The 18,163-nt window shown below is 33.2% G+C and overlaps 4 protein-coding genes across 4 annotated transcripts; 2 read left to right on the top strand and 2 right to left on the bottom strand.

Moving 5' to 3' along the window:
• Positions 1-49: 49 nt before the first annotated feature.
• Positions 50-4,831, bottom strand: LOC124929151 (dnaJ protein ERDJ2A-like). The gene is made up of 10 exons (XM_047469439.1): positions 4,686-4,831; positions 3,795-4,023; positions 3,490-3,709; positions 3,285-3,391; positions 2,985-3,202; positions 2,478-2,655; positions 2,200-2,319; positions 1,768-1,854; positions 1,226-1,336; positions 50-1,131 (listed from the first exon to the last, which is right to left on the bottom strand). Exons 2-10 carry the CDS (start codon positions 3,978-3,980, stop codon positions 292-294), a joined length of 2,067 nt encoding a protein of 688 aa, XP_047325395.1. The 5' UTR covers positions 3,981-4,023; positions 4,686-4,831; the 3' UTR covers positions 50-291.
• A 1,580-nt stretch (positions 4,832-6,411) lies between these two features.
• Positions 6,412-8,150, top strand: LOC124932805 (probable NADH dehydrogenase [ubiquinone] 1 alpha subcomplex subunit 5, mitochondrial). Its single transcript, XM_047473487.1, has 2 exons — positions 6,412-6,786; positions 7,630-8,150. The coding sequence occupies exons 1-2, from the start codon at positions 6,474-6,476 to the stop codon at positions 7,851-7,853; spliced, it is 537 nt and encodes a 178-aa protein (XP_047329443.1). The 5' UTR covers positions 6,412-6,473; the 3' UTR covers positions 7,854-8,150.
• Positions 8,151-8,362: 212 nt separating this feature from the next.
• On the bottom strand, positions 8,363-9,526 carry LOC124932715 (membrane-associated kinase regulator 5-like). Its single transcript, XM_047473383.1, has one exon. The coding sequence runs from the start codon at positions 9,287-9,289 to the stop codon at positions 8,606-8,608; it is 684 nt and encodes a 227-aa protein (XP_047329339.1). The 5' UTR covers positions 9,290-9,526; the 3' UTR covers positions 8,363-8,605.
• A 6,263-nt stretch (positions 9,527-15,789) lies between these two features.
• Positions 15,790-17,666, top strand: LOC124930951 (reticulon-like protein B5). Its single transcript, XM_047471328.1, has 5 exons — positions 15,790-16,122; positions 16,588-16,768; positions 16,852-16,993; positions 17,074-17,143; positions 17,227-17,666. The coding sequence occupies exons 1-5, from the start codon at positions 15,930-15,932 to the stop codon at positions 17,394-17,396; spliced, it is 756 nt and encodes a 251-aa protein (XP_047327284.1). The 5' UTR covers positions 15,790-15,929; the 3' UTR covers positions 17,397-17,666.
• Positions 17,667-18,163: the final 497 nt, after the last annotated feature.

The following is an 18,163-nucleotide window of genomic DNA, read 5'->3' as shown; positions in this document are numbered from 1 at the left end:
AAGAATAATTTGGAACAGCAATTAATTAAACCAAGTAATAATTTCAATGAGAAAATGGTTTCGATTTATTCATATATGTATCAGGGAATGGATGATGATAAGTGATAGAAAGGAAACAAGCATTCATTCATTCCCCTTGTTCTGTTCTAAGTTCTGAAATATGCAAAGAAAAATCAAAAAATTCAGATGAGGATGATGATGATGATGGGTATATAGCTAGTTTATAGTAGATGTTGTAACCAATTGAAACCCACAATGTTTAACATCAATTAACCCTAATGGGTCCCTATCTCACTCTTCTTCCGAGCCTGAACCTTCTTCTTCCGAGCTAGAAGGGCTAGCTTTGCCCTTATTCTTCTTCTTTTTCTTTTCCAGCAACTGCTGCTTGTTATCTTCCTCATCCTCACTATACTCACTCTCATAATCCTCATCATACTCCTCTTCCTCGATTTCCTCTTCCTCGTCATCTTCCAAACCCGCCCCTTCCTCACCCACATGACCGCCGCCGCCCCTAGTCCCTGCACGAGTCCTCTTCGAAACTTTCAACTTCAAGCTACCCTTCTTGTCGCAACCGATCCAAGAGTCGCATAGCAAGTAATGACTCAAATTGTAGTTCCCCTCAGCCGGTGCCTGGAATTTACCCATCACTAGCCTTGCCCCACTTTTCACCTTCTCCACTGCCTCTCTCACGGCCAAACTCGTCTCCTTCACGCTTGCCCCAGAACCTTCCATCTTATCCTCTATTGCTTTCGAGGCAGCTGAGATAGCAGTAGTTTCGTCCATGAAACTAACCTTATGGGAGAACCATACATTGTTAGAATTAGGGTCTGCCAGCAGAAACCAGAAGTTTTCTTCCTTGTGGAATGGATAATGAGGAGCGTGAGGAAGGGCTCCTATCAAACCGTTGAGACGTTTCAGCATCACCCAAGCATGGACTGTCACAATGTCCCCCTCCTGTATGCCCTCCTCCCCTTCGGTCTCACAAGTCACGTCCAGTGTTAAACAAGGCATCATTTCCAGAACAATTTCAATGTCTTGCACTTCCGCATTTGAGAAACCAGCTACCTGAGATAGTAACTCCGCCCGTTCCTCAGGAGACATGTCCAGAAGCTCCTGAAATGTCCTTAATTTCTGTCCAAACGAAAACCAGATGTTAAGTTAACAATAAATACCCTCACCTCAATTCAAAACAACATAACACATATGATGATTGCATTTTACTTGCCTTCCTAGCTAGCTTTTTCAATACAGCCTCATCAAAATGTGGTAGCTGCAGAAAGGCTGCATTGCCTTCTGGGGATGCTCCGGCTGTCTTTCTTGCATTCAGAGGAACAGCCTGTATATATTAAATTCCATCATCAAGATCTAGGATTTAGATAAGATCTAAGCCTTTAGATGAGAGAAACAAGATTCATAATGCCTTAATCTGTGTCCAACAACACTTAGTTTAGTTTTCAAACCTATCTGGATCCAAATACATAAATAATAAAAGTGTTTCCAAACGGGTTAATTATCTGCATATATTACATACTCTACTATTTTTCTATTTACTAATATATCCCTAGTACTATTTCGTTACAATATACCAATGAGATAAGAAAATAACAGAACTCTATTACTATATGAGAGGGAATCCATTCATTGATTATTGTGCTTCCTAGCGAGTAGGTGGTTCGTGGTTGCAAGGTGAAGACAGAATGTATGAACCACATAATTTCTCTTTTAGTAAAGAATACTATTGTCTAGAGTTCAGTTTTAACCCAAAACCTGAATAATGCATTGAGAAAGCTCCAAAACACCAATTGCAGGCCTCAGCCAACCATGCCCCTGGGTAGTACGAGGTATAGTTGCCATCTGCATACAAAAATATAACAAATTATATGAAGAACCTTGAGAAAAAAAGTGGCATGAATCTGCAGCATAAGAACAAAACGGTGGGATAAAATAAGGGGAAATCCTTATGTTGAAAGACAGTTCAACCCTGAAATAAAAGGCATGTATTGGAATCCACAACCAGCATTGCATCTTACTCTAATTTAATATAAGATGTATCAGTTCAATGGTCCAAGTCTGACTATCTTTGCACCAAATTGATCATTCAACAATCAACTACACCTATGCTGGACTACCATCATGTACCAGTACTATACTTGAGAGGCTTGTGAACTAATAAACAAAAGTGGGAAAATAAGTTTTTACCTTCATCAACTCTTCAAGAAGACGAGGTGCAAGTTCTAGCACGCGTCTAAAATCACGGTGCAATTCAGGTGTTAAAGGTTCTGTTTCTCGAGTTAGCTGAGCTTGAATTAGCAACTGTGTCTGAACAATAATAAAGACAGAATTTTGGGTTAGTCTAAGAAAGAGATAAAAAAAATACATTGAGTCAAGGCAAAAGAAGAGATGAGCTTGACACATGAACAAAGGACCAGATTCTCATATTATCCACTTTAAATGTACTAGGTCCGTTGATACGATACCTTAACTAGTGCTGGATGTTGCTTCCAGAACTTTGCCTGTTCTTGTTTAATGTTCTTCATGTCCAGATTTAATTCACTTCTCACTAGCACAAACAATTTCTGCAAGGGTTCACCATCAGGTCTTCTGACAGGAATTTCCATGTACTCAGCAGCTTTGATGAAAACGTCCATAACTTTGCTGGCATCGTTCACAAGAATCAGAAAACATACAAAGTATTTCATTTTGTCTATTTAATCAGACAATTAACTATCATTTACAGATGCTCCTGTAAGAAAGGCATTTGTTTATCATTCACCACTTTAACTTATCAAGCTAATTATTATCTGAGTATCTCTTCTTGCTGATACAGTCATTTTAGCATGCAGTTAAAATTAATTTTGACACTTGAGGTCCAACAAAGCAAGCTATTTATATTCACTTCTTATTTCATTTTTCAATGTTCTCTTAAAGGCAGAGTATGATAGAGAGATAAGATATATATCTAATATATCAGATGGAAAAAGTACCTTGGTGCCAGAGAAGGCTTCATGAAGTAATAATATGCCGATAGAGTTTGGTGCATGACATAGTTTCCTGTATATTTGGATGATCTTGAGAGGTATACAACTGCTATTATCAGTGGCAGCAAAATACAAACTCCAACAATCCAAATTAACAAAATTCCACCAGAAGCCCCATCAATATTCAGCAAAAAAGTAGGAAGGGCAATCCCCATTTGGAATCCCTGTTTTAGAATCATACAAAATTCACACCAAGTTCAAAAGAATAAGCACTAGCCTAAGAAAAAGGTGACAAATTTAGGGTACCTGTCTACCGTCTGGATGACCATATTTCTCATAATTTTCACGGGAGACTTGGTCTGTGAGTGCCTGATAAGCCTTGGATATGTATTCGACGAAATAATTATGAGCCTCTGCAAGATTGACAAGCATTTTCCGCAATAAAAATGATTAGTTATTTCATATATGCTGTTCATTGAAAACTAAACTGAAGAAAAATAAGATGTTAAACCTGGATCAGGATTTTTGTCGGGATGGTACTGAATGGAAAGCTTCCTATACGCCTTCTTTATTTCTGAATCAGTAGCTCCAGGCTCTAAACCTAGAATAGTAAAGGGCTCAAACACTTGAACCTGGTCACCACTTATATGCTTAATGTAATAAACTAGGACTCCCATAGCAACCCAGAGCAGTATTACTGTCAAGTTACTCCATGTTGAAAAGTTTGAGATCTGTCAAAAGAAAGAATTGTGAAACAGTGCTTTGACATCTCTCATCAGTATCTTATCTCTATGAGAAATAAGATTCACCACTTACCCTACTAAATATTGATTTCTTGTATTTTCCTGATTTAGAACATGCAGAACAATGGCAGTGGATACTTTTTGTTTTCTTCGATGCAGCACGGGATAGTTTCACAAATGTGTAAGGCACTAATGGTATGGCCATTATTGTCAGGATAAAGATTGGAAATAAGGAGCTATTTTCTTCAGTTGCAGCCATTGGATCCCTTCTGTAAATGAACTTTGTATACTAGTATTTGTACCTACAAAAAGAACACACAGCTGCTGAGCAATTTGAATTTCATTGTCAATATCAAACAAAATGGAGAATCATATTCAATTGAATAGCAATAGTAATCTACATAACATTTAATCTGTATTTCTATTATTAAGCTTCGCTGATAATAAAACTAAAGTAATCTCTTAAGTTTTAGCATAGCTGAAAATAAGGGATGAATTTTATCTTCATTTAACACTAAACATGTAATTAGCTGAATAGGTACTTAGAACTATATTTCATATTCATTCAGTTTCAACACACAATTTTCAATGTTCAGTTTCACTTCTTAACTTAAGAATAGAAAATTTGTGGGTCAGATCAACATCTCGGGGGTTGAAGTGGGATCCGCTGAAGGACCTACTGGTTTCGCACAAATCATATACATTGCAAGATTGAGAATTCTATAGGATCCAATTAAACCCACTTAAAACCCATCATGAAAGAGCCGTAAAATCAAGATCGTAAACCTAACTGACATGACTAAATTAGAACCCACTAACAAAAGAACAGATTTACTGAGCTGATTGAACCTATCAACGAATGAAAAATGGAAACGCGATACAAGAAATGGATACATGTAACTCTCAATGTAAGCATGCAATAATCTATCTAACGTATAACGAAGATGGATTCTTCAGTCCGTACCTTGGCGAGAATGCTTCGAGGAAGCAGAGAGAAATAGTTGCGCGTCTCTCTCTCTCTCTCTCCCTCTCTTCTTGTCCGAGTCTCAGATCCAAAGAGACCTAGACAGGTCAATTGTAAATGCTATTGAAGAAAGATCATAGGTGTGTCATTTGACCCATGTGGGCTTTTTCAATTGGCTAATACATTTCCTTTTTTTGGAAAATATTTTCAAATTTATCCTTCCATTTTTACCAATATGGAAAAATTACTTTGAAAAGAAGGTAGGTATAATGATATATCAATATAAATAATATTTATAAATTAAAATATATATAATTTATAAGAAAATAAATAAATTTAATATTGATTTAATTATAAAACATAATTTTTTAAATGAAATCAAAATATAATTATAAGGTGATATTATTCGATATATGTTATTTATAACTTGACGATAAAATTAAGAAAATATCCAATCAAACTTTTATTATCTTAGGAGGAGGACGAAAATAAAGTGAAATTAGGTACCGATTCATTAAATTATTTTCAAAAAAAAAATTATAATCTCATTCCTTAAGTGATGCTAATGAAATTACTTTTAACTTTGGTAAAAGAAAAATAGATAATTTTATGAACAATTTGAGTTATAAAATGGTGGAAGCATTAGTGTACACAAATGAGTAGCTAAAAAAAGAAAAACTTAAGTTATGAAAAGATAGTAGAAATTATGAACTTGAATGATTTAATTAAAATGAACAAATTAAAAAGAATGAACTTACCTTAACTTATAATAAAAAATAAATATTTTTTTTAAATGAAATTAAAATATAATTATACGGTGATATTATTCAATATATGTTATTTATAACTTGAGGATAAAATGAAGAAAATATTCTACCAAACTTTTATTCTCTTGGGAGGATGAAAATAAAGCGAAACTATGTACTGATTCATTGAATTATTTTCAAAAATATTCTTATAATCTCATTCCTTAACTGCTAATTAAATTACTTTTAACTTTGGTAAAAGAAAAATAGATCATTTTATGAACAATTTGATTTATAAAATAGTGGAGGCATTAGTGTACACAAATGAGTAGCTAAATAAAGAAAAATTTAAGTTATGAAAAGATAGTACAAATTATGAACTTGAATGAACAAATTAAAAAGAATGAACTTACACTAACTTATAATAAATTTTTTTTTTTAAATGAATACAAAATATAATTATACGGTGATATTATTCGATATATGTATAACTTGCCGATAAGATTAATAAAATATCCAACCAAATTTTTATTCTCTTGGAGGGATGAAAATGAAGTGAAACTAGGTACCCGATTCATTGAATTATTTTCAAGAATATTTTTATAATCTCATCCATAATTGTTGCTAATGAACTTTTAACTTTGGTAAAAGAAAAATATATCATTTTATGAGCAATTTGAGAAAAATTTAAGTTATGAAAAGATAGTACAAATTAAAAAGAATGAACTTACAATAAAAAATAAATAAAAATTTAAAAGCTGTGGGGTTTGAACCCACGTCATTTCGGACCTGAGCCTAAATCTGGCACCTTAGACCGCTCAGCCATCATTATTAATACTAATTAATAAACATTAAATTAATTTAGACTAATTCTCTGGATGATGGATTTGGGCTTGGTATAAGAGAAAGGTTAATGGACTTCAATAGGAATAAAAAGGCCCATTTTGATAAATCTACAGTGTCAACAAATCGAGATGCTTTGAACTTCTCCAATCTCGACAAGTGATTTGAGGATCGATTTTGGGAGAGAGAAAGTGAGAAGATGTTTCTCCGGCGGATTGGGATGCCCTTGATGGCAAGGTTGAAGGAAACAACTGGGATCGTGGGTTTAGAAGTGGAACCCAATGCTAGAAATGTTTTGATTGGTCTTTATACGAAAACCCTAAAGGAGATCCAGGGTGTCCCTGAAGACGAAGGCTACAGGAAAGCCGTCGAGAGCTTCACAAAACATCGCCTAAAGGTATGTCAGGAGGAACACGACTGGGAGGTCATCGAGAAGCGCATCGGCTGCGGTCAGGTAGAAGAGCTCATCGAGGAAGCTCAAGACGAGCTTACACTCATCGACAAGATGATCGGTATGCGCATTTTTTCTACTATATTATACAATTGGAAATTATTGACATGAATGATTAGTGATTTTGACTTAGAAGAAGTTTGATTGCATCATTTTCCACTTGCAATTTGTGTCACTACAGATTTTATATAACATGGTCTGTAGTTTTTGTTGATAGAACCACTTTGTTTTATGTGATTGCCAAACCTACTATTATGAATTATGAGTTACTTGAAATGTTATCAGTGGTTCAAAAATGTCATCTTTTTCATCTATTCCTGAAATTTCTACATATTCTTGAAGCTGTGAGCTAAATGGTATGCCAAAACACTTTAATGTCAGTTCTTCCTTCAAGGATTGACTATGGAAAAGGGAGAAATTAGAGCACTGTTAATATAGAAATATCAAATGTAATCTGAAAAAAAATGCTCCAGCTTCCTTTTCCTCTTGATGGAATTACTGGTCATGAAGGCCTATAGTAGGTGTATAGGATCAAAATTGTTGTGATAGGCTCTGGAGATATAGAGATTTTGGGTTCAAGGTTCAAGACAAGATGCGGAGTGAATGAATGTATGCATGCTGGATGTGATATGTGTTTATATCTCATATGAAACAATTGTCAACTATGCAATGTAAAGATCAGTTTGCCCTCATAAAGTGGGTTCTTTCTATCAAAATTGGTAAGCATAAATGAATGTTACATGTTTTGAACAATTCATCAAAATTGGTGATTAACTCTTATGCTTTGGAGAAATGAAGTTATGTTAGGTCCATCTGGTAAAAGAGTGGGCAAGTTAAATTCTTCTTTTGCTTTCAAACTGCATGCTAGATCCAAAGATAAATTCTATGATTATGAATATTGCAGAGTGGAACCCATGGGGTGTGGATGATGATTACGAATGTGAAGTTATCGAGAATGATGCTCCTGTTCCGAAACATGTTCCTCTGCACCGACCAGGCCCTCTTCCTGAGGAATTCTACAAGACGATGCAGGCTATTAACACAGGCACTTTGGAGGATGTCATTGCGAGTTCAAAAAATGCAAATGAGGACATTGCTTCAAGTGACACACAGCCAAAGTTGGCTTAGGATGATTGTCACTTGGTTTGAGTTGGTTCTTTCCCTGCCCAATTCCCTTTTGATGATTTCCTCATGTTATAATCCAAGTATACTGGTTTGTGGAGACATAATTATGTTTAAGGTATGAATAAGTAAATCCAACAACTTGAGCTGCTGTTTTAGTTAATTTTTCTGACTTGAAATGGTGCCCTCCCCCATCCATCCTTTGTTGGGAGTGAAAGATTTATTAAACTCCAAAATGTTATTTTTCCTGCAGGCAGGGTTATTTGAAACATTTGGGATTATAATCAAATGCCAAACTTAACTTGGTCTCTGAATAATACTGTTGTTTCTTTTTTCACAATCTTTTGTCTAAAGCATGACAGGGCAAGGTGTTTATACCTGTTTAGTTGGTAAACCGAATATAAGCATTCTAGATTTTACGGAAAATTTATAGCTCGATAATTGAACAGTATAGTTTTATTTCAAAAGCTACTACACAATTGAAGATAATATGTCACCACAAACGTTTCTGAGTCTTGAAGAAGCAATATTGATAAATTCATTAAGAACAACCACCACCCACATAAGAGTGATATTCATGTAGAAAATAAGAGATTTCATATCATCAATGGCTTTACACAGATAACTTGCATGCATGTTTAGCCCCAAAACAACAACAAATGAACTGAAATGAAATATACTCTGTACGTTCTCTGATCTTGTGCATGCATTCTCTTCTATTAATTTCTTTATATAAATCTCAACTTTCTTCTTTATTATCACCTAGTAAAAGATCTCTTACAATGGAGAATTGCCGCCTGAATTCCCTCATGCTGCTCCATTAACGTGTCATCTCTTCTCGCCGGATCCCTAACCAATCCCACCGCCGATGACGCCGATCGACTTTTCCTTAAGTAGTAGTTCTGCTTTCCCAACCCCCCCATCATCTCATCTGCCGATTTCCTCCTCGGCGCCGGCGAACGCAAAGCTACTGTCGCCGCCGCCGCCGTATTCATTTGAGAGAACAACTTCGCTCTCTCGCCGCCCGTACTACGACGAGGTCGTCGTCTTCTTCTCGAAACACTGACGTATAGAAGAAGAGGTTTAATGAGTTTTAAGTATCTTCTGACCATATCTTTTCCACCCAAAATAAACCTCTGTTTTCTACACTTAGTATTATTCGGACGATTCCTCTTTGGACTTTCTGTTCTAATTCCCTGGATCTTCTTCTCCTCCTCGCATTTCACTTTGGACTTGGATTTGGAATTCTTAAAGAGTATCGGCGATCTCGAAAACGACGTCGTCGTAGGAGTACTCTGTTTTGGGCAGTCGACATTCTTTTTGCCCGCTGGATAAAATGGAAGTGCGAATTCCAAATCGAAAAAGGAGTCTTCTTCTTCGTCTTCGTTCTTACCTAACACGGTTGAAATTCGCCAGAACTTGAGCATGCTGAAAGCTTCCATGGCGGTTTGTTGAGAGAGAGAGAGAGAGAGAGAGAGAGGGATAATAACGTGGAAAAGTAGGGGGAAAACGTGATGGGTATATATAAAAAGCGAGCTTTAGCAGAGGGGCAGGTCTGAGGAAATTTGGCCTCCGAAAATGGCAGAAGGACCTCCTCTGCTTTTCTCTCTCTCTCTCTCTCTGCGTGCTTTTTTATCTGTGAAGCAGAGAGAGTTACAGAGGAGACTGGAGGAAAGAGATTAGCTAATTGAGGATTTGTTTGAATTTTCATTCTCTAATCTATATATAAAAATCAATTATATATAAAAATCAATTATATATAAAAATCAATTTTATAGACAAATTTTAATACAATTTTTTTATAGTAAATATATATAATCTTTCAAAACCACACAAGGGTGGTCCAAACTTGAAATTATAATGGGTTTTATGAATTTGAAATAAATAAATAAAAACATGGAATAATAGTTTGTGTAAGAAAAAGAGAACAGATTTTTTCTGCCAATAAAATTCCAAAAATATAGAAAAAAAAAACAATGAAAAATGCCAAAAAGGAAAAAAAAAATCATAACAGATGAATGAGAATGAAGAATACTGTGTTTTTTTTTTTGTTTTAGCTAGCTCACATGCTTCATTTCATTAAATATTTAAATTCGATTCCTTTTGATAAAATATTAAAAAAGTTTAAATCTAATTTATGGCAATATAATTTATATATAAGATAAACTATTTTAAGTAACTAGAATAACATAATTGTTTACATGGTACTGTTTTTTGCTTTTTAGTTTCTTTTAGTTGTCTGAATTGTTATTTTTTGAAGAGCTAAAAGTATTTAATAATTCACAATTATTGGTGAAAACCTATTAAAAATAATTGTATACAAGTTATAACCGAGTTTTATCATAAATTAACAAAATATTTGTAGGAGTCACACCTCAAAATAATCTTTATCAGAATGTTCATAAAAAATAAAATTTAACATCAAATCACTAATTAATCATGGTAAGGACAATTTTTTACAATGTTTATTATGGGTTTTTTTATTTGTGTTATGTCCTAAGAGTTTTTTCTTTTAATGATGAGATTTATGTGTTTTTTCATGTTTTGTTTCTTGTTGTTATTTGCTTTCTATTTTTATAATTGTTGTCATCTAATATTTATATATATTTTTCAAAATAAAAATATTACTCTTTCATTTTTTTTATTTTATTTTTTTGTCAGACCTTCTTCTTTTGAGTTTAAGAAATATAAACTTTTGAAAGAAAAAAGAAGAAAGTAATAATAAAAACCAACATTAAAGATTTGCCGCTCGCCTCTTTTAAAGGTTTGACTTACCAAACTCTTTATTTCTTTTTCTTTTGTTTTTACTTTTTGCTTGTTATCTCTTTATTCTTTTTTTTTTCCGTAATCTTTATCTTTCTTTATTATCCCTTTTTCATTCTCTTTGTCTTTATTTTTTCTTAAAGAAATTGTTTTTTATTTGTAATATGCAAACAAAGCTAAAATGGTTTTTATCCTTTATACAAAAATATATATATGTATATACAAACAAAACAAAGCTAAATTCTAGTAGTGTAAAATGATAGATAAAGAAAAGAAAAAAGTAAACACGTGATGGATAAAAGGTTACAATAAGATCATATATATTTGGATATACATATTCCTAGTAAAAAGTAAACTAATGTAGGAATAATTATGTTACATTTTCATTACAAAACATTTTTAATGTAATAGGTATGACTATTAGGGTTTTCTGCCGCCGGCAACCAATTCGGGTCGGATAGTTTCATAGAGACGACTATATATATATATATATATATATATATATATATATATATGATTAACTATGGCATGCATGCTCGGATGAGAAAGCAATGAATGGCTACAAAAGCCCTCTCCATCCCCTAAACTAAAGGGAAAACAAAAGTGAAAACAATTTTTCTTTTTCCTACTTTGTTTTTTTCATGCTAAGACTTGTTTGATATCGTGTTTAGAGTTCTGGGTCAAGCAGTTAATCACCAACCACTTTTGAAAACCAGAGTAGGTATATAATCATAACTGTAAAAATTTAGAGTTAGGGGTGTTTGATCGTAATATAAGAAAAAAGATTAGGAGGGACTTCATGAACTTAATGTAAGGAAAAAAAGTTTAAAAAATTGCACTTGGGACTATTTATCTTAAAAACTATTCTTAAAACTATTTAGATTATTAATCCACAATAAGGTCCACTAATGTAGTTCAAGTGGTAAGTATAATTTTTAAATGACGTTATTAATCCGATTCTCACTTAAAACGCTTTAATTTAAAGTGTGTACTCGAAACTAGGGATGACAATGAGACGGTTCAGGATGGAGAATGCATTTACCATCATCGTCCCATTTTTATTTCAAATATTTTTTTAGTACCACGTTCGGTTTCAAAGATTCCCCACGGGATACCGTTTATAAAATATTTAAAAAAATAAAAAAAATTATATAAACGAATTTTTTAACATAATATATATTGAAATTTTATATTATTATAAAGAAATATACTTATAACTCTTATAAAATAATGAATAAATAAATATATGGTTAGTTTTATATATTTAATTATGTTTATAGTGTTCGGGACAGAATTAGGGTAAGATCGGAATGCGAGACACAAATATCATTCTGCACCATCCCTTTTCGGTTTCAGGGAAAAATTGCCTTAAACGGGAAATTCGATATGATTATCGCGGGAATGTTTCAAATTGTCATCCTTGCTCGGAACACTCTAAGTTAATTGTGTTATGCCAGCGGTTTCTATCATCCTACTTTAAAAAAAAATAAAAATAAAATACTTAGATTACTAGTATATTATATATTTTAAAATATTTACATACATAATAAAATTTGTGTTGGTCTTTAGAATCGGAATGCCCAATTCAAATAAAATGTAACCATAAAATTAAAATTATACTAATTTTAAATTTTAATAAATATATAAACAAATTAAATACCAAGAGTGATCGAGGGAGATGGTTTTGGTGATTCTAAAACTTGATTTTGAAATATTTGTGACATATAGTCTTATAGTCTTAGGTCTCTACAATAATAAGAAAATATAAATTTGTATGTGGAAAAAACGTAACTTCAAATATGATTCTCACACTCATTCTTTGTAAATTCAAGATATTTTCACTTTAGGTTGGTCAGGAATAACATACCTAATATGATTAATAAGAATAACTAAAAAATAGGAAGATTGAGAAAATTAAGTGTCAATATAAAAAGATGAAAGAATCTAATATGGCTAAAATATAGAGAATATTATTGATACAAATGTACATAGAAAAATAATAAGAGAAAGAATGTCAATTTTGTTTATAAAGTTGGACAAGGTGTCAATTTTGTTTATAAAGTCACAAAATTTTATTTTTGTATATAAAGTTATCAAAATGTGTCAAAAATAAATAAAATATAGGCACGCATTTAACGGGTTAAATTTGTACCACGTGGCATCCATGTGTTTATTTTATATATTTAAATTATTTTTTTTATTTAAAACAAACCTTAGTAAATAAATAAATAATAAAATTACCATGTCTTTTTTTTTACAGAACTAACTAGCCATCAGTTCACCAGCAGCCTCCATCGCCAATCTCTCATCAGCCATGGCCGCCGCCCTATCGCCAATCTCTCATCAGCCATGGCCGCCGCCCTCTTCACCAGCAGTGGTCGTCGCCGCCATCTTCACCCTCTTTTCAAGCAACCGTCGTCGTAACCCGCCAATTTTATATATGTTTTAAACACTCACAGTCTCGCAGAGCTCTACTCACAAGCTCTACTCACAACCGCTATGTTCTCTCTCTTTTCTCTCACCTTCTTCTCCGACGAGACGCCGGCCACAATGCAGGTCGCATGTCGAGCTCTCATCGGAGCTCTTTCCTTGACTTTTCTATTCATCTTCACCGGAGCATACAACATCACTCGGATTCTCGCTAAACATCCCGAATTCTCCACTTTCAACCACTATCTCACCGTCACTCACCTAGCCGCCGACATCAATCGCCGCCAAACAATCACCGTCTGCGCCGTTGACAACTCCGCCATGTCCGATCTCCTATCCCAAGGCTATTCCGTCTAGACATTACGTAACATCCTCTCTCTCCACGTCTTCGGATACGTAAACATCACCGATTTCAAAGGCGGAAAGGTCGCATTCGGTGCATTACACGATACTAGCGACTACAAACTCACATCGACATTTGTGACATTTGTGAAAACCGTTCAAGAAATGCCGTACAATATTTCCGTAATTCAAGTCAGTCACATCATGGCCTCGCCGGATTCTGAAACACCGACAACTCCTTCGGCAGCACTTAACCAACGTCGTTAACGAGTGAACAAAATGTTTAGGATTTATTAATTTATTTACTGAGGTTCGTTTTAAAAAATTAATAATAAATATATAAAATAAATACGTGGACGTCACGTGGGTTTCATATTTGACACCGTTAAATTGTTGCCGTTATTTTTTTTTATTTTTGACACATTTTGACAATTTTATATACAAAAATAGAATTTTGCGACTTTATAAACAAAATTGACATATCGCTTCAACTTTATAAAAAAAAAATATAAAATTGACATTCTTCACGAATAATAACTTATTGATATTAATTAATGAGAAATTATAAGAGAAAGAATGACCCTGAAAAAAAAAAAATTCACTCTTTTTTCTTACACTTTTTTTTTTTCTTCTGCATTTTGTCTTCTATTTAAAAAATTAATAATATTATATGTTGAACTTTTGGGCCATGCATGGAGGGTGGTTGGGCCTTATATGCAAGTGCATAATTTGTCTATTCTTTTAATGGGCTTGAGTTCAATAAAGCCCATTATATAGAGTTTTTCATACATCAAGTTTTAGTAGGCAATTATTATAATATTTAGCCAATTAACTATATTAATTAGGTTAAATATAATATAAAATTATTATTATTTTCAATATAACGCAAAAATATTAATAGTAAAATTAATAATAATAACATTTTTTTTTCCGCATAAACACCCCCAAATTTCGAGACGACTTTGCATTTGATTGGTTGAATTCGCAACAAATATTTTCATCACCAATTATAATAAGAGAGATTGACCATGTATATAAAGTGTCTGAAACTAATAAAACAAATATATTTAATATTAACTTGCAAAGTTTAGTTCGTATAAAGAAATTTGCAAAAAATTTTTTACAATTACAAACATCACATAGTCCTCTACTTTGGATTATTGTTCAAAAGACATGAACTCACAATTCTCATCCAACATAAAATAATGCTTATATTTCAACCAACTCCAACAACCTCAATGTTTAAGTACAAATATAAACTTTGTGATCCATTTTGTTAATGAATAAATTGAGAATCAAAGTGCGGAGACTCATAATTTTAATGAAAAAATTCACTGTAATTTCAAATTTTCTTAAAAATAAAATAAAATCAAGGATTGAATAAAATTGAGAGGATCCCACTAAAAGAGGACCAAACCCGTTCATGTGCCAAGGGATTTAACCATTGGTGCATTGTGTGATTAATCATTTGTTTTAATTATTTGAAAAGGATAGTATATTTTATTTATTCATTAAATTTGCAAAACATAATGATGAAATCCTATGAGAAAAACTAATTATGAATAGTTGATGCAAACCAAAAAGAATGATGTGCGTTCCATTTTGTAACTTCCAAAAAGAAGGAATTATGAATGATTGGGCTTGGCTACATATATTCATAAAATACTACAAGCAAATGTTTATTTTTTAATAATTGGCTGTTGGCCCATCAGATGTTACAAATTAACTAATTATAGGCGAAATAAAATAATTGTTTCAATACATACAAATTAAATATTAATACAAACTTAGTTGACTTATTAACATAATAAAATTGACAAAAGAATAACCAGCATGTGACAACATTTGAGAGGATTTCACGATCCATATTTTTATTTATTAAATCACATCAAATTTGTGTATTAATACTTTTTGTTCTGCACGTTTAATATAAAAAGAATATATAAAATGTATATTAATTAATAAAAATATATAAATATAGGAAGAAAACTAATATTACTATCAAACATGACCTAGATTTTGGTGGGCCTGTAACTAAAAAAAAGCCCAAGATTAGAAACCCTTAATTTTATTATTATTTATGGAAAGGAAAACCGATTGATAGTTAGATTGATTTAAAATCAATTACGAGAAATACTCAAAATATTAATAGAATACGTAGTTAACAAATGAAATAAATAAATAAAAAATCAAACATAATAAAAGAGTAATCTTTATTGAATTTTCGAAATTTGAAAAGCGGCCAACGGCGCGACGCCACCAAACCTCAGATCTCTCCTTTTTGTGCGATCTGCTTTTTCTTTTTAATTTTTTTTTTATTGGGTAACGCAAATACTCCGAAGCAAACCAAACGAACCTGAGGCTCGGTGCGCCCTAGCAAATTGCTATATGTCTGAACCTCTCTCTCTCTCATTGTTTACATTCCTTCTTACACCTACATTATAGCCGATCTCCAAGAAATAAGTGTTCTTGCCCAGCGGTTGACGAGGGTTTTGGATATCGGGCCAATCCCTGTTAGATCGATCTATCACTCTATCCTTGATAGCAATGGCCGATCACGTCGAAGAGCGCGAATCAATTATTGAGAAGATCGTTGAGAAGATTCACGACCACGATTCGTCCTCGTCTTCTGACTCCGACGACGACAAGAAGCCTTCCGATCATTCTTCTTTCGAGGCCAAGGTGTTTCGTCTCTTTGGAAGAGAGAAACCTGTGCACAAGGTTTTGGGCGGCGGAAAATGTAAGTCTATAATCAAATTTACAGATCTTGTTTTTTTTCTAGATCTAGAAACTGTTTTTGATTATCTGATGCACGATTAGTTACTTGTGTGCTTAGACTATGATGATAGTCTTGATTTGAAGATATGCTTCTGGGTATTTGGTCTTGTTGTTTTTCATTTCTAGTTGTTCTGGAGCATATAACAACTAGTCCATTGCTCTGCTGAAGAGATTTTGTTTTTCGTATTGGATTAAATCAAATGAAGATTATATTCCATGGTCTTGTTTAGATAAATATTATTTGGGTTAGATGATTGAATGTTGAAAACCAAAAAAAATGGAAGCTTTATATGATTAGATCTTCCTTGGACTGTTGTAGTATCATGATTCAGGGGGATTTATCATGATCCGCATAATCTTCAGGATCAATGTCCATAAATAGAGAGAAAAGTGTAAAAAATAGCTTATACTTATTGGTTTTGTGCAGCTGCTGATGTTCTGCTATGGAGAGACAGGAAAGTATCAGCTACAGTGGTTGGCTTTGCCACAGCTGTATGGGTTCTCTTTGAATTGCTCGAGTATCACTTGTTAACTCTTGCATGCCATGTATTGATATTTCTCTTGGCATCCCTTTTCTTGTGGGCCAATGTTTCCACATTTATCAACAAGTAAGTTTAGTTTGATGGGACTGCTATTTTTCTTCTGATTTCATCCTCCCATCTTCACCATCTGTTTTTTATGTATCTACTAGGCCTGCACCAGAAATTCCAGAATTTCACATTTCTGATGACATTATTCTGGGGGTTGTTTCCACTCTGAGGATTGAAATCAACTTTGCTATTGGTGTTCTCCGAGATATATTATCTGGAAGGGATTTCAAGAAGTTTGTTGCTGTAAGCCATATCACAAACTTTATTCAAAATTGTCAAATTTAAAGTTTTGAGTGATTTTGGTTTAATCAATTGTTTCACAGGTTGTTGCTGGCTTGTGGTTGATCTCGGTTGTTGGTAGTTGGTCAAACTTTCTGACCTTGGCCTATATAGGTATTGTAGAACATTTAATTATGAAATTTTGCTATACATGTAAATTTATTTCTTGTTGAATCGCTATTTCTGCCATGGAACAGTGTTTGTGTTGCTGCAAACTGTGCCTTATCTTTACGAAAAGCACGAGGATCGCGTGGACCCATTTGCTGAGAAAGCCTTTATTGAGTTAAAAAAGCAATATGTGGTTTTCGATGAGAAGGTTCTGAGTAAGATCCCAATAGGGCCCTTGAAAGGCAACAAGGCTGCCTAGGAGAGGAACAAACCTTGTGTGTTTGTGTGTTGTTCTTAAATTTGCCTCATGTTTTGGACATGGTCTCCGTTTTTGGTGTCTGGTGTTTTATTTTTCTTTTAATTAATAATTAGTCTTCTTTTTTTATATTAGAGAGACCCTTTCTTATTTTGACATTCCTATGGTCTATTAATGATGGAATGCTAGATGACTGATTATCAATTTGAGTTGTGGCTCTCTTTTTTGGGTATTATTATTTACTGTTGTGGTTCAAGGTTAATTTGAAAGGTTATTGAGGAATATTTGGATTTTCTTTTTCATAAATGGTTCATGTGTCCAGACTTAATCTGACTCATTGTTCAATTGTTTTATTGTTCTCAATACAACCTAGTATATTGTTTTATTTTGGTTAGAAGGCTTGAAATGTGATTAAAAATTTTTTGGTTGTGCTCAATATAACCCATTAGATTGTTTCATTTTGGTTAGAATTCTTGAAATGTGATGAGAAAACAATTGAAGTGGCAATACCTAATAATTACTAACAAACATTACAATATTATTACAGGTAAATTACAAATTTTAAAACTAGACCATTGTACCTACAATACAGCATGCATCAAATGAATTTGTTGTAGATGTTTGCCTACACAAATGCTGAAAAAAAAGCAATCAATCCTCAAGAACCAATAATAAATATCCTATTGAAGTGAAACTATACAACCCAAATATACAACAAGAGCTTCCACCTAATGAACACTACCATAACTGAATTCTGGTTTGGTAGCTGT

The sequence above is a fragment of the Impatiens glandulifera genome, chromosome 3, assembly GCF_907164915.1.
Source record: "Impatiens glandulifera chromosome 3, dImpGla2.1, whole genome shotgun sequence".
Classification (NCBI taxonomy): Eukaryota; Viridiplantae; Streptophyta; class Magnoliopsida; order Ericales; family Balsaminaceae; genus Impatiens; species Impatiens glandulifera.
This window is presented reverse-complemented; position numbering and strand designations above follow the sequence as displayed.